Source organism: Harpia harpyja, chromosome 8 (genome assembly GCF_026419915.1).
Source record: "Harpia harpyja isolate bHarHar1 chromosome 8, bHarHar1 primary haplotype, whole genome shotgun sequence".
Taxonomy (NCBI): Eukaryota; Metazoa; Chordata; class Aves; order Accipitriformes; family Accipitridae; genus Harpia; species Harpia harpyja.
In genome coordinates, this window is record NC_068947.1 from 46,259,931 (window position 1) to 46,272,334 (window position 12,404).

The 12,404-nt window shown below is 39.1% G+C and overlaps 1 protein-coding gene across 1 annotated transcript in view; it reads right to left on the minus strand.

Annotated features, from left to right (window-relative positions):
• The window catches only part of CFAP44 (cilia and flagella associated protein 44), a 47,782-nt gene that overhangs the window by 20,702 nt on the left and 14,676 nt on the right, over window positions 1–12,404 (minus strand). Inside the window, exons 11-18 of the mRNA XM_052794553.1 lie at window positions 11,743–11,790; window positions 10,559–10,658; window positions 9,216–9,310; window positions 6,505–6,714; window positions 4,827–4,937; window positions 2,957–3,109; window positions 872–1,093; window positions 248–390 (exon numbers count right to left, since the gene is read on the minus strand). Coding sequence (XP_052650513.1) covers window positions 248–390; window positions 872–1,093; window positions 2,957–3,109; window positions 4,827–4,937; window positions 6,505–6,714; window positions 9,216–9,310; window positions 10,559–10,658; window positions 11,743–11,790 — 1,082 coding nt within the window. The remainder of the gene's footprint in view (window positions 1–247; window positions 391–871; window positions 1,094–2,956; window positions 3,110–4,826; window positions 4,938–6,504; window positions 6,715–9,215; window positions 9,311–10,558; window positions 10,659–11,742; window positions 11,791–12,404) is intronic.

Here is a 12,404-nt window from a genome sequence, read left to right on the forward strand (position 1 = left end):
TCAGTACTTAATTAGAAATCAGACACTTTCATCTTTGAAGGGCTTTTCAAATTATTCTGTCAGACACAGTGCCCAACTGTGTCCATGAGGAATTTTAAGTGAAACTCAGTGCCAGGAAAACCAGAGAGAGTTCCTGTGTACTACAGCTGACCCACAATTAAAAGGGGACAAAGCAGCGTACACTCCTCCCTTCCAAGTTCCATTTCATCAAGTTTTATCACGAAGCTGTTACACTACAATGTTTTACCAGAAGGAGATTTGGTGGATGGGATTGTTGTCGGTGTCCTCAATAGCAATCACTTCAAAGGGTTCATCTTGCCTGTTTTCAGGGTCGTCTTGGTGATTTGAGGAGAATTCACAATGATAGAGGAACCCTGAGTCATACCCACCCTGAAGAGAAGGACCATAAAGAAATGGTAACAAAAGGACACTGAAGCAGCTGACCAGGTAAATACAATTTTCAGAACAATTCTTCCTTTCTTAATGATCTACTATGGGTTAGAAAATGTTACTTCCAAACATCTAGAGATCCTATTTGCCCACAGAGAAAAATCTGTCACAATCACTGGCATTACAAGCCATCCTACCATTATGTTAAATTCTACCTTCTGCTTGTGATGGAACAGCTTAGTCTTTGTGCCCATTCAGGCATCACCAAGAAGCATACCTAATGGAAATTTACTGAACAATCTGAATTGGAGTGACACTACTGGTTTACTTCACAAAGACCACCGAAACTATCAAGTATGAAGGGGATTCCACGTCCCAGAGATAACAGGTTTCAAATAATCAGTTTTCTAAGGCACCCAGATGTGAAGGGAATGTTACCACATCTTGCAATCCCATCAATATGAAATAAAAATTGATTTACCAAGGAAAGCCAAAATTTTCCTGGTGCTGAATAAAACCCACAGAGGATGGGACTGGGCTCCTCTGGTATGTAGAGAGGTGGCAATGGCTCTTCTTCGGGTTCCTCTTCAGGTTCTTCTTCTTCTATCTCCTTTCCCATCTCCTGTTGCTGCTTTATCCATTCAAGCTTTGCTTTCTCCTTCTCATGCTTTTTTTTCTCTCTCAGTGCAATCTCCTCTTCCAGCTATTACAACAAGTAGAGAAACATGGAGACATGAAACCAAGGCGCTCCATGCGTTACTGACTAAAGGAGTCCCATAAATGAAATCCAAGGTGGTCCTGGCATTATATATACAGAATATCTAGAGAAATATCTTTTCCTTCAACTAAGCAGAGATCAACCAGACTTCACGGGAGTCTCCAGTGGAAATGCCCCCATTTCCCTCCTCTGAAGTATTTTAACTCATGGTCTTTTGAAACAGAAACCATTCTGCTTGAGAAGCAGACCAGCATTTCCTCAGAGGCATTATTCCCCAAATTAACCACTATTAGTATACTACTTCTGCAGAACTCCTAAGTTCTGTCCTCTGCCTGCCCAGAAAAAAGAAAAGCACTGGAAAGCTGAACTCAGATTCCCAAGTTCTAATGCATCATTGATGTAGAGTAAAAAGAGCAGCTGTAATGGACTTTACTCCTTCTGAACAATGAAGGAAAGACATTTTTGGATTTATAAAATATTTAAACCTCCCTTTCCTTTCAAGCCTACTTTAGCATACACAAATATCAAACATTCTCTAAAACAGGATCTTCCTAAGGAGATATTAGATAGCAAATCATAGAGGAAGGTCTGGAAAGGATCTCAAAAGAGCATTCTTTTGCCCAAAAGCAGAATCAGCTAAACTTTAAATATTATTGGCTGATGTTTGTCTGACCTACCCTTTAAAAGTCTGCTATGGGGACTGACAGCCTACGCAAACTATTTCATTGCTTCACCACCCTTACTGTTAGAAATCTTTCCTTACATCTTATCTAAAACATCCTTGTTGCAACTTATTAATTATTGATCTATTCCTAGAGGAAAAATAGAGCAATTAATAATCTTTCTCCCTGTAGAAACCTTTTTTAGTTTTAAAGATTTATAGTGTCTCCCAACAATATTCTTCTCTTTTGACTAAAAAAACCCAACCAAACAAAAACACCCCCAATAAACTCCACATACATTCTTTCAATCTTTCCTTACATATGTATGCTAGCTTTGTGATCATTCTTGTGGTTCCTCCTGTGAGAAAACCACCAAGAAATCTTTCTCCTGGATACTGACTTCCTCCTAGTTTTAACAAGAAATGAGGCTTTGCCTGACATTCAGTAATGCACCACTCAGAAGACAGGAGCAATTACTAGAGAAAGCAGAGAAATGACAGGTTAAGAACAGAATCAGAGAGGCTGTTGGATTGTGGTGGATTGAACATGGGACTGAGAGCCTGCTCACCGGAGCTCTACTCCTGAGCCTAACATCAGCTTGCTTTTTAATTTCACAAAATTAACAATAGCTGAAAGCTGGCATAACTCTTTTCCTTTGGCCCTGCATATCTTCTAAAATGCTAATTCTCATTCAGAAATAAAAAACACACCTTTAAAATTATTACAACATTTTAAAAAAATCAGAAATATATAACTGCTGAAAAAAAGGGATGTTTCATGTTTGCTTCAAAGTAACCACATGGGTGTTTTATGACTGTTCAAAGGGATTTCCTACAGGGATGACATCAACCACCAGAAACCTACTTTTTCTGAAAATTACCAAAATGAAAATATTTTAAGAACTAATGTGCTATACCATCTTTCCCTTTCACAATGCTATCTTCTAATTCTAATCAAAATGCACATCATGCTTTCAGTGTGGCGTACGTTCCACTTGAATAAACAAACAACAACTTGTAATTTCAAATGTTGAAACTCAGCCACAAAGGGACTCTACCTGACCTTCCCGTTCAAGAAGCTTAGCAAAAATCCTATGATGCAGTATAGGGACTAGAAAGCTTTTTTGGGTAGTTTTGTCCTCTGGCACATGAAGAACATGAAATTTCTCCACAGAAGAGTTCTTTACCTTGATTCGGGATTTAACGCTATAAAAATGGAAGTACTGCATCGGCAGGTTTTTTATTTGATAGGTGGACACTGTATCCTGTTCCTCAGGGAGAGGGGCAGGAACCTGGAGAGCAAAGCCATTCTCACAAAGGATGAGCAGCATGCTCTTCACCTGTACAAAACCAGAAAAAATACAAGTATAGGGCAGATGTATACGTGGAATTGAGAGAAATGGGAAAAAGTTAGTCAGAAGATGCATAGGCACAAAGCGAAACTCCAGCCAGGAGGCATTAACTATATGCTCTTATTTAAATGGACACTTTTAAATGGACATCAGAAATCAGTGAGCTTCTTTTATACTATGTATGCTAGGCAAAGCTAAGCCATTGAAGAAGTCCTTGCCATATACAGAACAGCTATCATTCTGACACTGTCTAGCCTGGAAGCAGCACAATGATATTTTGGGAGCTTGGTTAAATTAAAGGATGGATCTGACCCAAAAGTTAGGAGCTGAGGTTTTGTTTTGATAATTGCTTGAAAGTTCATATGTTTCTATACTAATAAATCCCTTATACCTTCAAGACTAGGCTCAGAATCTTGCCAAATGCTATTTAGCTTTGAGTTTGTTTGTTCTTTGCTGGTACCTGCCAGGTCCTTTAAAATGCAAAGTTAGGAAGAATAGGTGAGGTAAGGGTAATACTTACTTAGTGTTTTGAGATTTTAAAAGGCAAATCTGTATTTAGTTTCAATTTTTTAAGCCATCTGGAGAATAGAGAGAGGCTTATTTTATCTGACCCATCACTAAAAATGTACAAAGGGGGTATATTAGAGTTACTATGGAACTACTACTTAACTAGAAAAGATATGGTCCTTATGTCTATAAAATCTCAGCCCTACAAATACATTCATTAAATGTATAGTATTTAATCATCAAGGTGTTTTTTTTTAAAGAGACAAGAAGTAGTGTAACACTCAGATGCTTGTACTACGTTGAGTAAGTGTTCATACCTAGCAGTGGAGACCTGACACCGGTAGACAAAATTACTCAGAGAGAACCTAACACATCAAAGGCATGATGGGTGCTTTTTTAGTAAGTAGGAATACCTTGTCCTCAAGGAAAGGACTCAAAATGCAACTGTCAGATCAAGATCTGTCATTTCTGCAGTAAGATACGGTTCATACCAGCAAGAGCTCTTTTGTCAATGCAGTTTTTATCAGTTCCCATGAACAAGCAATAATAGCTACACTTTGCCACTGTGCACCAGTATAACATATCTTGCTGGCCACTTTGTCACCATCTAAATATAACGAACAATCTCCCTTCTAAATAAGAATACTGGACCAACCAAAATTTCAGATGTTACTCTAACCTTATAAAACTTTAAAAATATTAGCAAGAATCTATTTAAATATGTCGCTGACACACTTCAAACACAGAGTGTGAATTCCAAGAAGCACACAAAATCTTTCTTAATGTGGTCTGAAAGCTTTGCAAAAGCCTGTTTTAATATGGGCAAGAGGAACAGGCAATAATGCTCAGATAACTCTGTTATGAAAGAAGACTAAGACCTTCCAAAAGCTAAGGCACAGGCTTGTTTCTTCAAGGCAGGAACTCAAAAAGCTGAGCAAAATTTGGTGGTTTGCACATGTTTCTGCTCTTTATTATCCAAAGTCCAAAATATGTTCAAAGTGACTGAACCAGAGATACAGCTACACAGAACCTGTCATTCTGAAGCAGCATGACGAACAAAGTAGTAAAACATTTTTTGCATTGTCTATAGAGAAGATGGCTAGGGTCATGGATCTTCATCTATTTTCATTGGAAGTTCTTTTCAAAATGACATTTTAACACTGTAGGGAAGGAAAGAAAACAAACATGTATGACTCACATGAGAAGGTGGAGACCACTGTAATGCCTGCACAGGCCCAGGGACACAGATGAATCCGATTGGCCTGTATTCATCTTCAACAGCAAAAAAGAAAACAGTTTTGTCTTTACTCTGAGAGAGAAAAAAAACCAAAAAAACAAAAAACAAAGATGATGACTGAATCAAAGCTGACCAAAAATTCGAAAGACTGTAAGTACTTCACGACATAAACACATACTGAAATGTTTTGTGCCTCAACAGGAGGACTTACAAGTACATTGGAACTTAAAATTAGCTTTCCTTGATGATTACAGGGAGGAAATAAAAATCCTGCCCACCTTGCTCCAGGGCCCTGAGTGCACCCATACCCCTTAATTGTCCTGATGGGCCTCATCTGGCACCCCAGCCATGTGCTTTCTGCCCATTGCCCCAGGAGCTCCTTTAAAGCTCAGGCTCAGGCCCGATTTTTCAGATAAGACAGCACAGGCTGATTTCCCTGGATAACAAGAAAATCCAGAACTGGTGTTCAACATGACATGTGTGTGCTGGTTTTGGCTGGGGTAGAGTTAATATTCTTCACAGTAGCTGGTATGGGGCTGTGTTTTGGATTTGTGCTAGAAACAGTGTTGATAACCCAGGGATGTTTTCGCTCCTGCTGAGCAGTGTTTCCACAGAGCCAAAGGCTGTTCTGCTTCTCCCCCCACCCCACCAGCGAGGAGGCTGGGGGGGGCACAAGGAGTCGGGAGGGGACACAGCCGGGACAGCTGACCCCAACTGACCCAAGGGATATTCCAGACCATATGATGTCATGCTCAGCATATAAAGCTGGGGGAAGAAGAAGGAAGGTGGGAACATTTGAAGTTGTGGCATTTGTATTCGCAAGTCACTGTTATGCATGATGGAGCCCTGCTTTCCTGGAGATGGCTGAACACCTGCCTGCCCATGGGAAGTGGTGAATGAATTCCTTGTTTTGCTTTACTTGCGCGTGTGGCTTTTGCTTTACCTATTAAACTGTCTTTATCTCAACCCACCAGTTTTCTCACTTTTACCCTTCTGATTCTCTCCTCCATCCCACTGGGGGGAGTGAGCGAGCGGCTGTGTGGGGCTTAGTTGCCAGCTGGGGTTAAACCACAACAGTATGGCAGCTTAAATCCTGCATTAAGTGAAATGCATGGTGATCCAGTTCAAGGAATATGTAACTGCAAATGCACTGACCGTGGATGAAGGCTAGCTTTTACAAAGAGAGACAATATTGACTGGAAATCATCTCAAAGACTAGCAGGCACACTGACAAACCAACTGGTCGATACTGTTGTAAGGCCAAGCAGTGCTGGGTAGCAGCTGGAGTGCTGCCAAGGTGGTGTACAAACGGACTTGCTTTTACTAATTCCAAGATACTACTAAACTAATTCCAAAATGAACCAAATCCATCTTCAAAGCGGATTACAGTATTCACGCTAAACAGTCCAGTAATTCACAAAATGAATTGTATGAATTGCATGGTTGCTTTCCTTCAGAAAACAAATGTGAGTGCAAACAGATCCTCCTCTTCCCCCAGCACTGCAGAGAACTACAAGAAGCAATCAACAGCAGTAACAGAAGTATAACTGTGTTGTCAGTAAACGAACTTTACCTTTTCTTGTTAAATAATCTCTACACTTATGGCTTAATAAAAATAACCAAAAGAAGTGATACATACCCCTGTGGCAAGCACATCTCCATTTCGTTCATATGCCAAGGCTGTAACTGCAGTAGCATGAGGTTTGAAAACGTGTTTCAGATTTATCTCTGCATTCTCTGTATTGGTCTGTCCTGCAAGAACGGGCAGTCCTTTGGGATCATAAACTTCAATTATTCGGACAACACCATCCTCAAACCCCACAGCAATTAGACCTCCTTTAGGATTTACCTTTGAGTGGAAGAATGAAGAAAAAAAATCACAGTGTACACCTGAGAGCTTAGAATAGGAATCTGTATGGCACATGCTCTGGTGTTAACCTGTAATTCATCTTACGTGGAAGTGTTGCTAAAGCACAGAGTGTTTCATACATGGGAAATGTTGTTTATTCTCTCTAATATGCTACTGTAAAAGGAATGGGAAGACTGGGAATTATTTTTTGGTTTGGATTGTTTTGGGTTTTTTTACTGATAACATGCCATTGAGACTGGAAATGTTAATGAGGATGTGGTTGTAACATCTGAGGAAGAGGTAATTCATACTGATATACAAATATATCAATAGCTTCTTAAGGACAAGAGCTGGAACTCAAAAAAGGAATTATTATATTATCCTGAATATAATATTGGGCATCAAATGTGGGTATGATTTTTGAAGAGGTGAGGGCACAGACTTGGGTCTGGCTGACTCCATGTAAAGTACAGTTGTCAACAGGGACAGCTACTTGAGGTGGAAAGAGGAGGCTGTGGAGTCTTTACCATAGGCCCTGTAGGTAAGCCAACTGCTAACAGGCTTGAATTGTGCGAGAGAAGAGTTAGCAGCAACAGGCTGGTGTTTTAGCTGGATCTAGCTGGACTTGCATATTTAGCTGATATTAGCCATACATGGTAGTGTCTTGAACTGATGTACAAGCTGAGCCATCTCCAGACATGGCACAGATCATTATTAATGCACACCAGAAGGAGAATTGCTGTGTGAAGAGATGAGAGTGAATGGATAAGCTCTGTGACCAATTCGCAAAAGTATGATATTAGGCATGAAAAAGTTTATTGTTCAGAAGGGAGCTGGGGGTAACTGTCTTCCTGTTATCTGGGAAAATCAGCCCATAATGTCTTATCTTAAAAAGCCCCTCTGTAATAAGCAGGTGTACAATAGCATTGCTCATTAAATGACCAAGAGGAGTCACTCATGGACCTCAAATTTATGGCTCTGTGATTGACTCCATTAATTCCATATCTTTCCTCTACTAGGGAGCCAGCACTCCAGATGTGGCCTCCCCAGTGCTGAGTAAAGAGGAGGGATCACCTCCCTCCACCAGCTGGTAATGCCCCTTCCTAATGCAGCTCAGGATGCTGTTGGACCTCTGGCATTGCTGGCTTGTGGTCAGCTTGGTGTCCCCAGGATCCCAAGATCCTTCTCTGCAGAACTGCTTTCCAGCTGGTGGGCTCCCAGCCTGTACTGGTGCCTGGGGTTCTTCCTACCCAGATGCAGGACTTTGCATTTTCCCTTGTCAAATTTCATGAGATTCTTCTCAGACCAATTCTCCAGCCTGTCCATATCCCAGCACAACCCTCTAGAGTACCAGCCACTCTCATCTCAGTTTTGTATAATCTGTGAACTTGCTGAAGGTGCACTCTGTTCCAGTGTCCAGGTAATTAATGAAGAATATTGGCACCCATAATGACCCCTAGGGTACACTGCTGGAAGCTTGCTTCTAACTGGACTTTGTGCTGCTGATCACTACCCCCTGGGGCCCAGCTGTTTAGGCAGTTTTAAATCCATGTCACTGTTCGCTTACCTAACCTGTATGTTGCTAGCTTGCCTATGACGATATTGTGGTATAGAGATGCTTCAAAGTATGTTGGATGAAATTTTCTTAGATTAACAGCACATATTTTCAAACATATTTGAGCACCTTAAGCTATGTGGAAGCATCTAATAAGATTTTAAATGCAGCTAGATAAACTAAGTACCCTTGATTTTTCAGACTGTGTTTAGTACCAACTTTTGTAAAACTGAACTGAGTCAGTTTTGTAATGCTGTACAATTTATTGTGGCAGTCAGCTTACCTCTTGAATATATAGGTATCACCTAACAGCATCCCTGAAAGCCTGCATGGCCAGAATTACAGTGTTAAGAGCACTGTCCCAGTGTTACCCTCGCCTTGGAAATTCAAGTAAGCACCTTCCTCCATAAATTTGCTTATAATTAAGTCACCAGGCTTGCTATGTTTCCTCAAGGACATAACTAGACACTATTTTAATTAAAATTAGCAAATATGTCTAAAAGTGATAGACTCCACACTACACAAATGATCAGTTCTGGCAACAGTTTTTTATGATTTATCTCCAAATGTTTGTGGATTGTCTGGGGTGTCATTTCAAAATGTGTTAATGAACTCATGTTAATTGACAATTACTCCGTGTGGGTTAAATAGAAACTGTTAGTCTATAAACTAAGACTACTTCCTAGGACTGCACACTGAGATCTGATTTTAAAATCTTAGAAGGACACAAAGTAGGATACCTGATAATCCACAGTAAAGTCAAACTGTACACATACTATATACATACATACTACTCCACAAACTTATATATACATACTACTACAGTAAATTCCACCATGGCCTAACAGTGACTTCATTAAGGTCTTGTATGGTGAGCAACTTTCTTGATGCTGGCAGGCTCATAGGCCCCATATGAATTTTTGTTAACACACCAGCAAAAACTCACAACACGAGGTGCCCACATCAGTGCTGTTCCTCCTTGTTTAAACTTCATTTCACTCAGTTGACTGTTGCTGATGAAATCATAGATACGCACTGACCCTGTATGGAAAGGAGACAGTAAGAATTTATTTCTTGCAACAACACTTACTTTTTAAGATTTATGGAGATATGTCTATTTATTTGAATGAAAAGCTGGATAGAATGTTATTAATTTTTCTCTTTGAGTATCCAACGCCAGCCTGGAAAGACATGACTGGTGGTTACAGAGTACCACAGCTAGCATGGTGCTCATGAACAAAACATAAGCTTTCTTCACCCTTTAACTTACACACTCCCAAGAGTTCTCAGGGCTGAGGGTTATAATAAGAAGTCCCATGCTGACCACTATGTGTAATTTTCAAGTAATCACAGAACCGTGGCATACTGTAGGGAAAAATCTGTACTGACAACATAGGAAAAGATGATACGCTACTACTTGGGATTGCCTAGGGAGGAAAATATTTGAATAGATGAAAATGGGAGACTGTCCAAAGAAAAGCCAATTTCACCAGAGGTGAAACTAACAGATTCATAGACACACATATTGGTCTGCATAAAATTCCATTCCAGCTGGCATATATCCTAAGTGTCATTTGCTCAACTGGTAGGAGTTTGTCTTCAGGCTAGAAGAGCATGTACATTGTACAACACAGACAAATGACAAGATACTGCTGACAAGAGTTGAGTTAAAGACCTTGTAGCATTTTCTGAAAAGTGTAAATGACATTGTTAACGTTCTGGTCAGTGGTTCTTCTTTCAAAGCATGATAAAGCTAACTGTGAGAGGCCTAAATTGCAATATTTATATAAGTTAAATAAATATGTCTGTAATTACATGTTAGCTGTTGTTGAGAGCATGATAGCTATTGCATTTTCTAAGAAAGCCACAAATATTAATATTTACAATGACTTACACAATGCTAGAGATGTATGTAATTCCTTACAAAACAAAAATCCCAACACTTATCAATCCAGAGCCTTGAATACAAGTGCTGTTATTCAAACCAAATGTCTCATCTTTTCAGCCATTCCTTCAGAACGAACAGAATTTACAAAGTTTCCCATTAAAAACTTCTCTCGTTAAAATCCCAGGCTTTTAAGACGAAGCAGTCTTAATGCATTATTTCAAAACATTAGTGATTTGTCTTAATTATTAAAGAACTGATCCCAGGAATAACAATTGTCTGTGAAGTGACTTTTCAAAAGCAAATACACAACTTCAGTTCAAAACAGAATAGTTCCAAACCAATAATCATTGCTCTTCAAAAACAGTTACAGTGGTATGAGAGGGAAGGAATAGCATACTTACGGTCAAGAGCAGTGGTGGCCATAAGGTATGTAACAGGAGAGACACTCATGGCCTCAATCCTTCCAGAGTGGAAGGTATACAGGCACTCTGGATCACGGGTCTGCAGCGCAAAACAGAAGAACAGAAACTCTGCTACATTCTGGAGCTGCACTTACAAGGTATTACCAGCCATACCTACAGCGAACCTGAAAAATCTAAACAGGTGCTGTTTGTGTGAACAAAATTTGGCATCCATGAGGTACCTATATGCAATTCCCTTTTTTTTCTTTTTTTTTTTTAATTTAAATGTTCATAAGAAGATCATGAGCAAAATTACTGTAGGAACATTAAGTTAATTTAAAAATCCATCATTTTCTATGTGAACATAAAGGGGAATGCCTTTCATTAAGTGGTTTCAGGCTTGGAATTAGTATTTTTAACAAAGAGCTGTTGCTCTGAAGGCAAAGAAAATGCTCTCAAGCCTAGGGCTTATGCTGCCTGGGAAATCATTTCATCATCCAAGGAATTCTATGTTTTGCTGTACATTTTTTACATTAGTTTTTATAGTATGTTTGTACATCTTTTATTTACCATAAAATTCTTGGAACATCATTTTACCTGTTGCCACAGAACTTTATTCCACTCAAAGTAAATGGGAACAATCCTTTTAATATGTTTGGGAGCAAAAATTAAATGCCCACATTTTAACTGTGTCATCTATTTCTCCATCAAAAACATCTCCAGCAGTAACACTAGTAACCAGTAGGATAAAACATCTGAAGTGCATTTCATCTTCTCCTTGTTTTTCCCAGATCTTTTTCTCATTTAGAGATAACAGTAAGGCTTGTTTCAAACACCTATCAAGATTGGATATATCAATACTCCTTGAACTCATTTCCTGCATCCATGCAACTTTTATTACCTGTTTGTGAGGATAAAAGTCCTTTAAGGTAACTTGAATTTGGCAGCCAAAATTTCAGGAATTAAAAATCAAATTGTTTTTTATAATCCTGCACAATCATTATAATCAATAACATTATGAAAATAAATTTTTAAGAAAAAAAAAATCTGTTTCAGTGTTAAAAATTTCAACCATGCAGCTTCATAAAACACAAGCTTCATTGCAGACGCATCCAGCATAGTTTAAGGAAGTTATTGCAAAGGAACTGAAGAAATCAGAAGAAAGAAAAAGAAAACAAACTTGCCATATTTGAAAAAGTCAAATCCAGCTTCCAGATTGCTCCGTTGTTATCCTGAAGAAGAAAAAACAAAGCATGTAACTTGAATATTTTCAAACTCAATTTGAAATAAAACTGCCCATGGTGAGTCATTAAAAATTCCTTAATGATTATCATTGTGAAACTGAAATAACAATGCGGTGATGTTGGCCCTGTCAGTCCTATCCATCAGTCCAGGATAACAGAACTGGGAAAACACCTTTTGACATTCTCCTATTCTTATGCAGTTCTGGCTCTGAAAGCCAGAGTCTCACATGTTACTTATACACTAAAAATATAGCATAGCATAGCACAGCACAGCATAGTTCAGTTGGAAGGGACCTACAATGATCATCTAGTCCAACTGCCTGACCAATTCAGGGCTCAGCAAAAGTTAAAGCATGTTATTAAGGGCATTGTCCAAATGCCTCTTAAACAATGACAGGCTTGGGACATAAACCACCTCTCTAGGAAGCTTGTTCCAGTGTTTGAAAGAAGATTTTATTTTATATATATATAAAATAAGATTATGTATATATCCAGAAGACTGAACTCTACCAAAAAGAAATGTACTGATTTGTAATGGACTCCTGCTGTCACTTAACATCATCTCCCTCATTCTGTGTTTCTCCAGAGAGATGTATGTACTT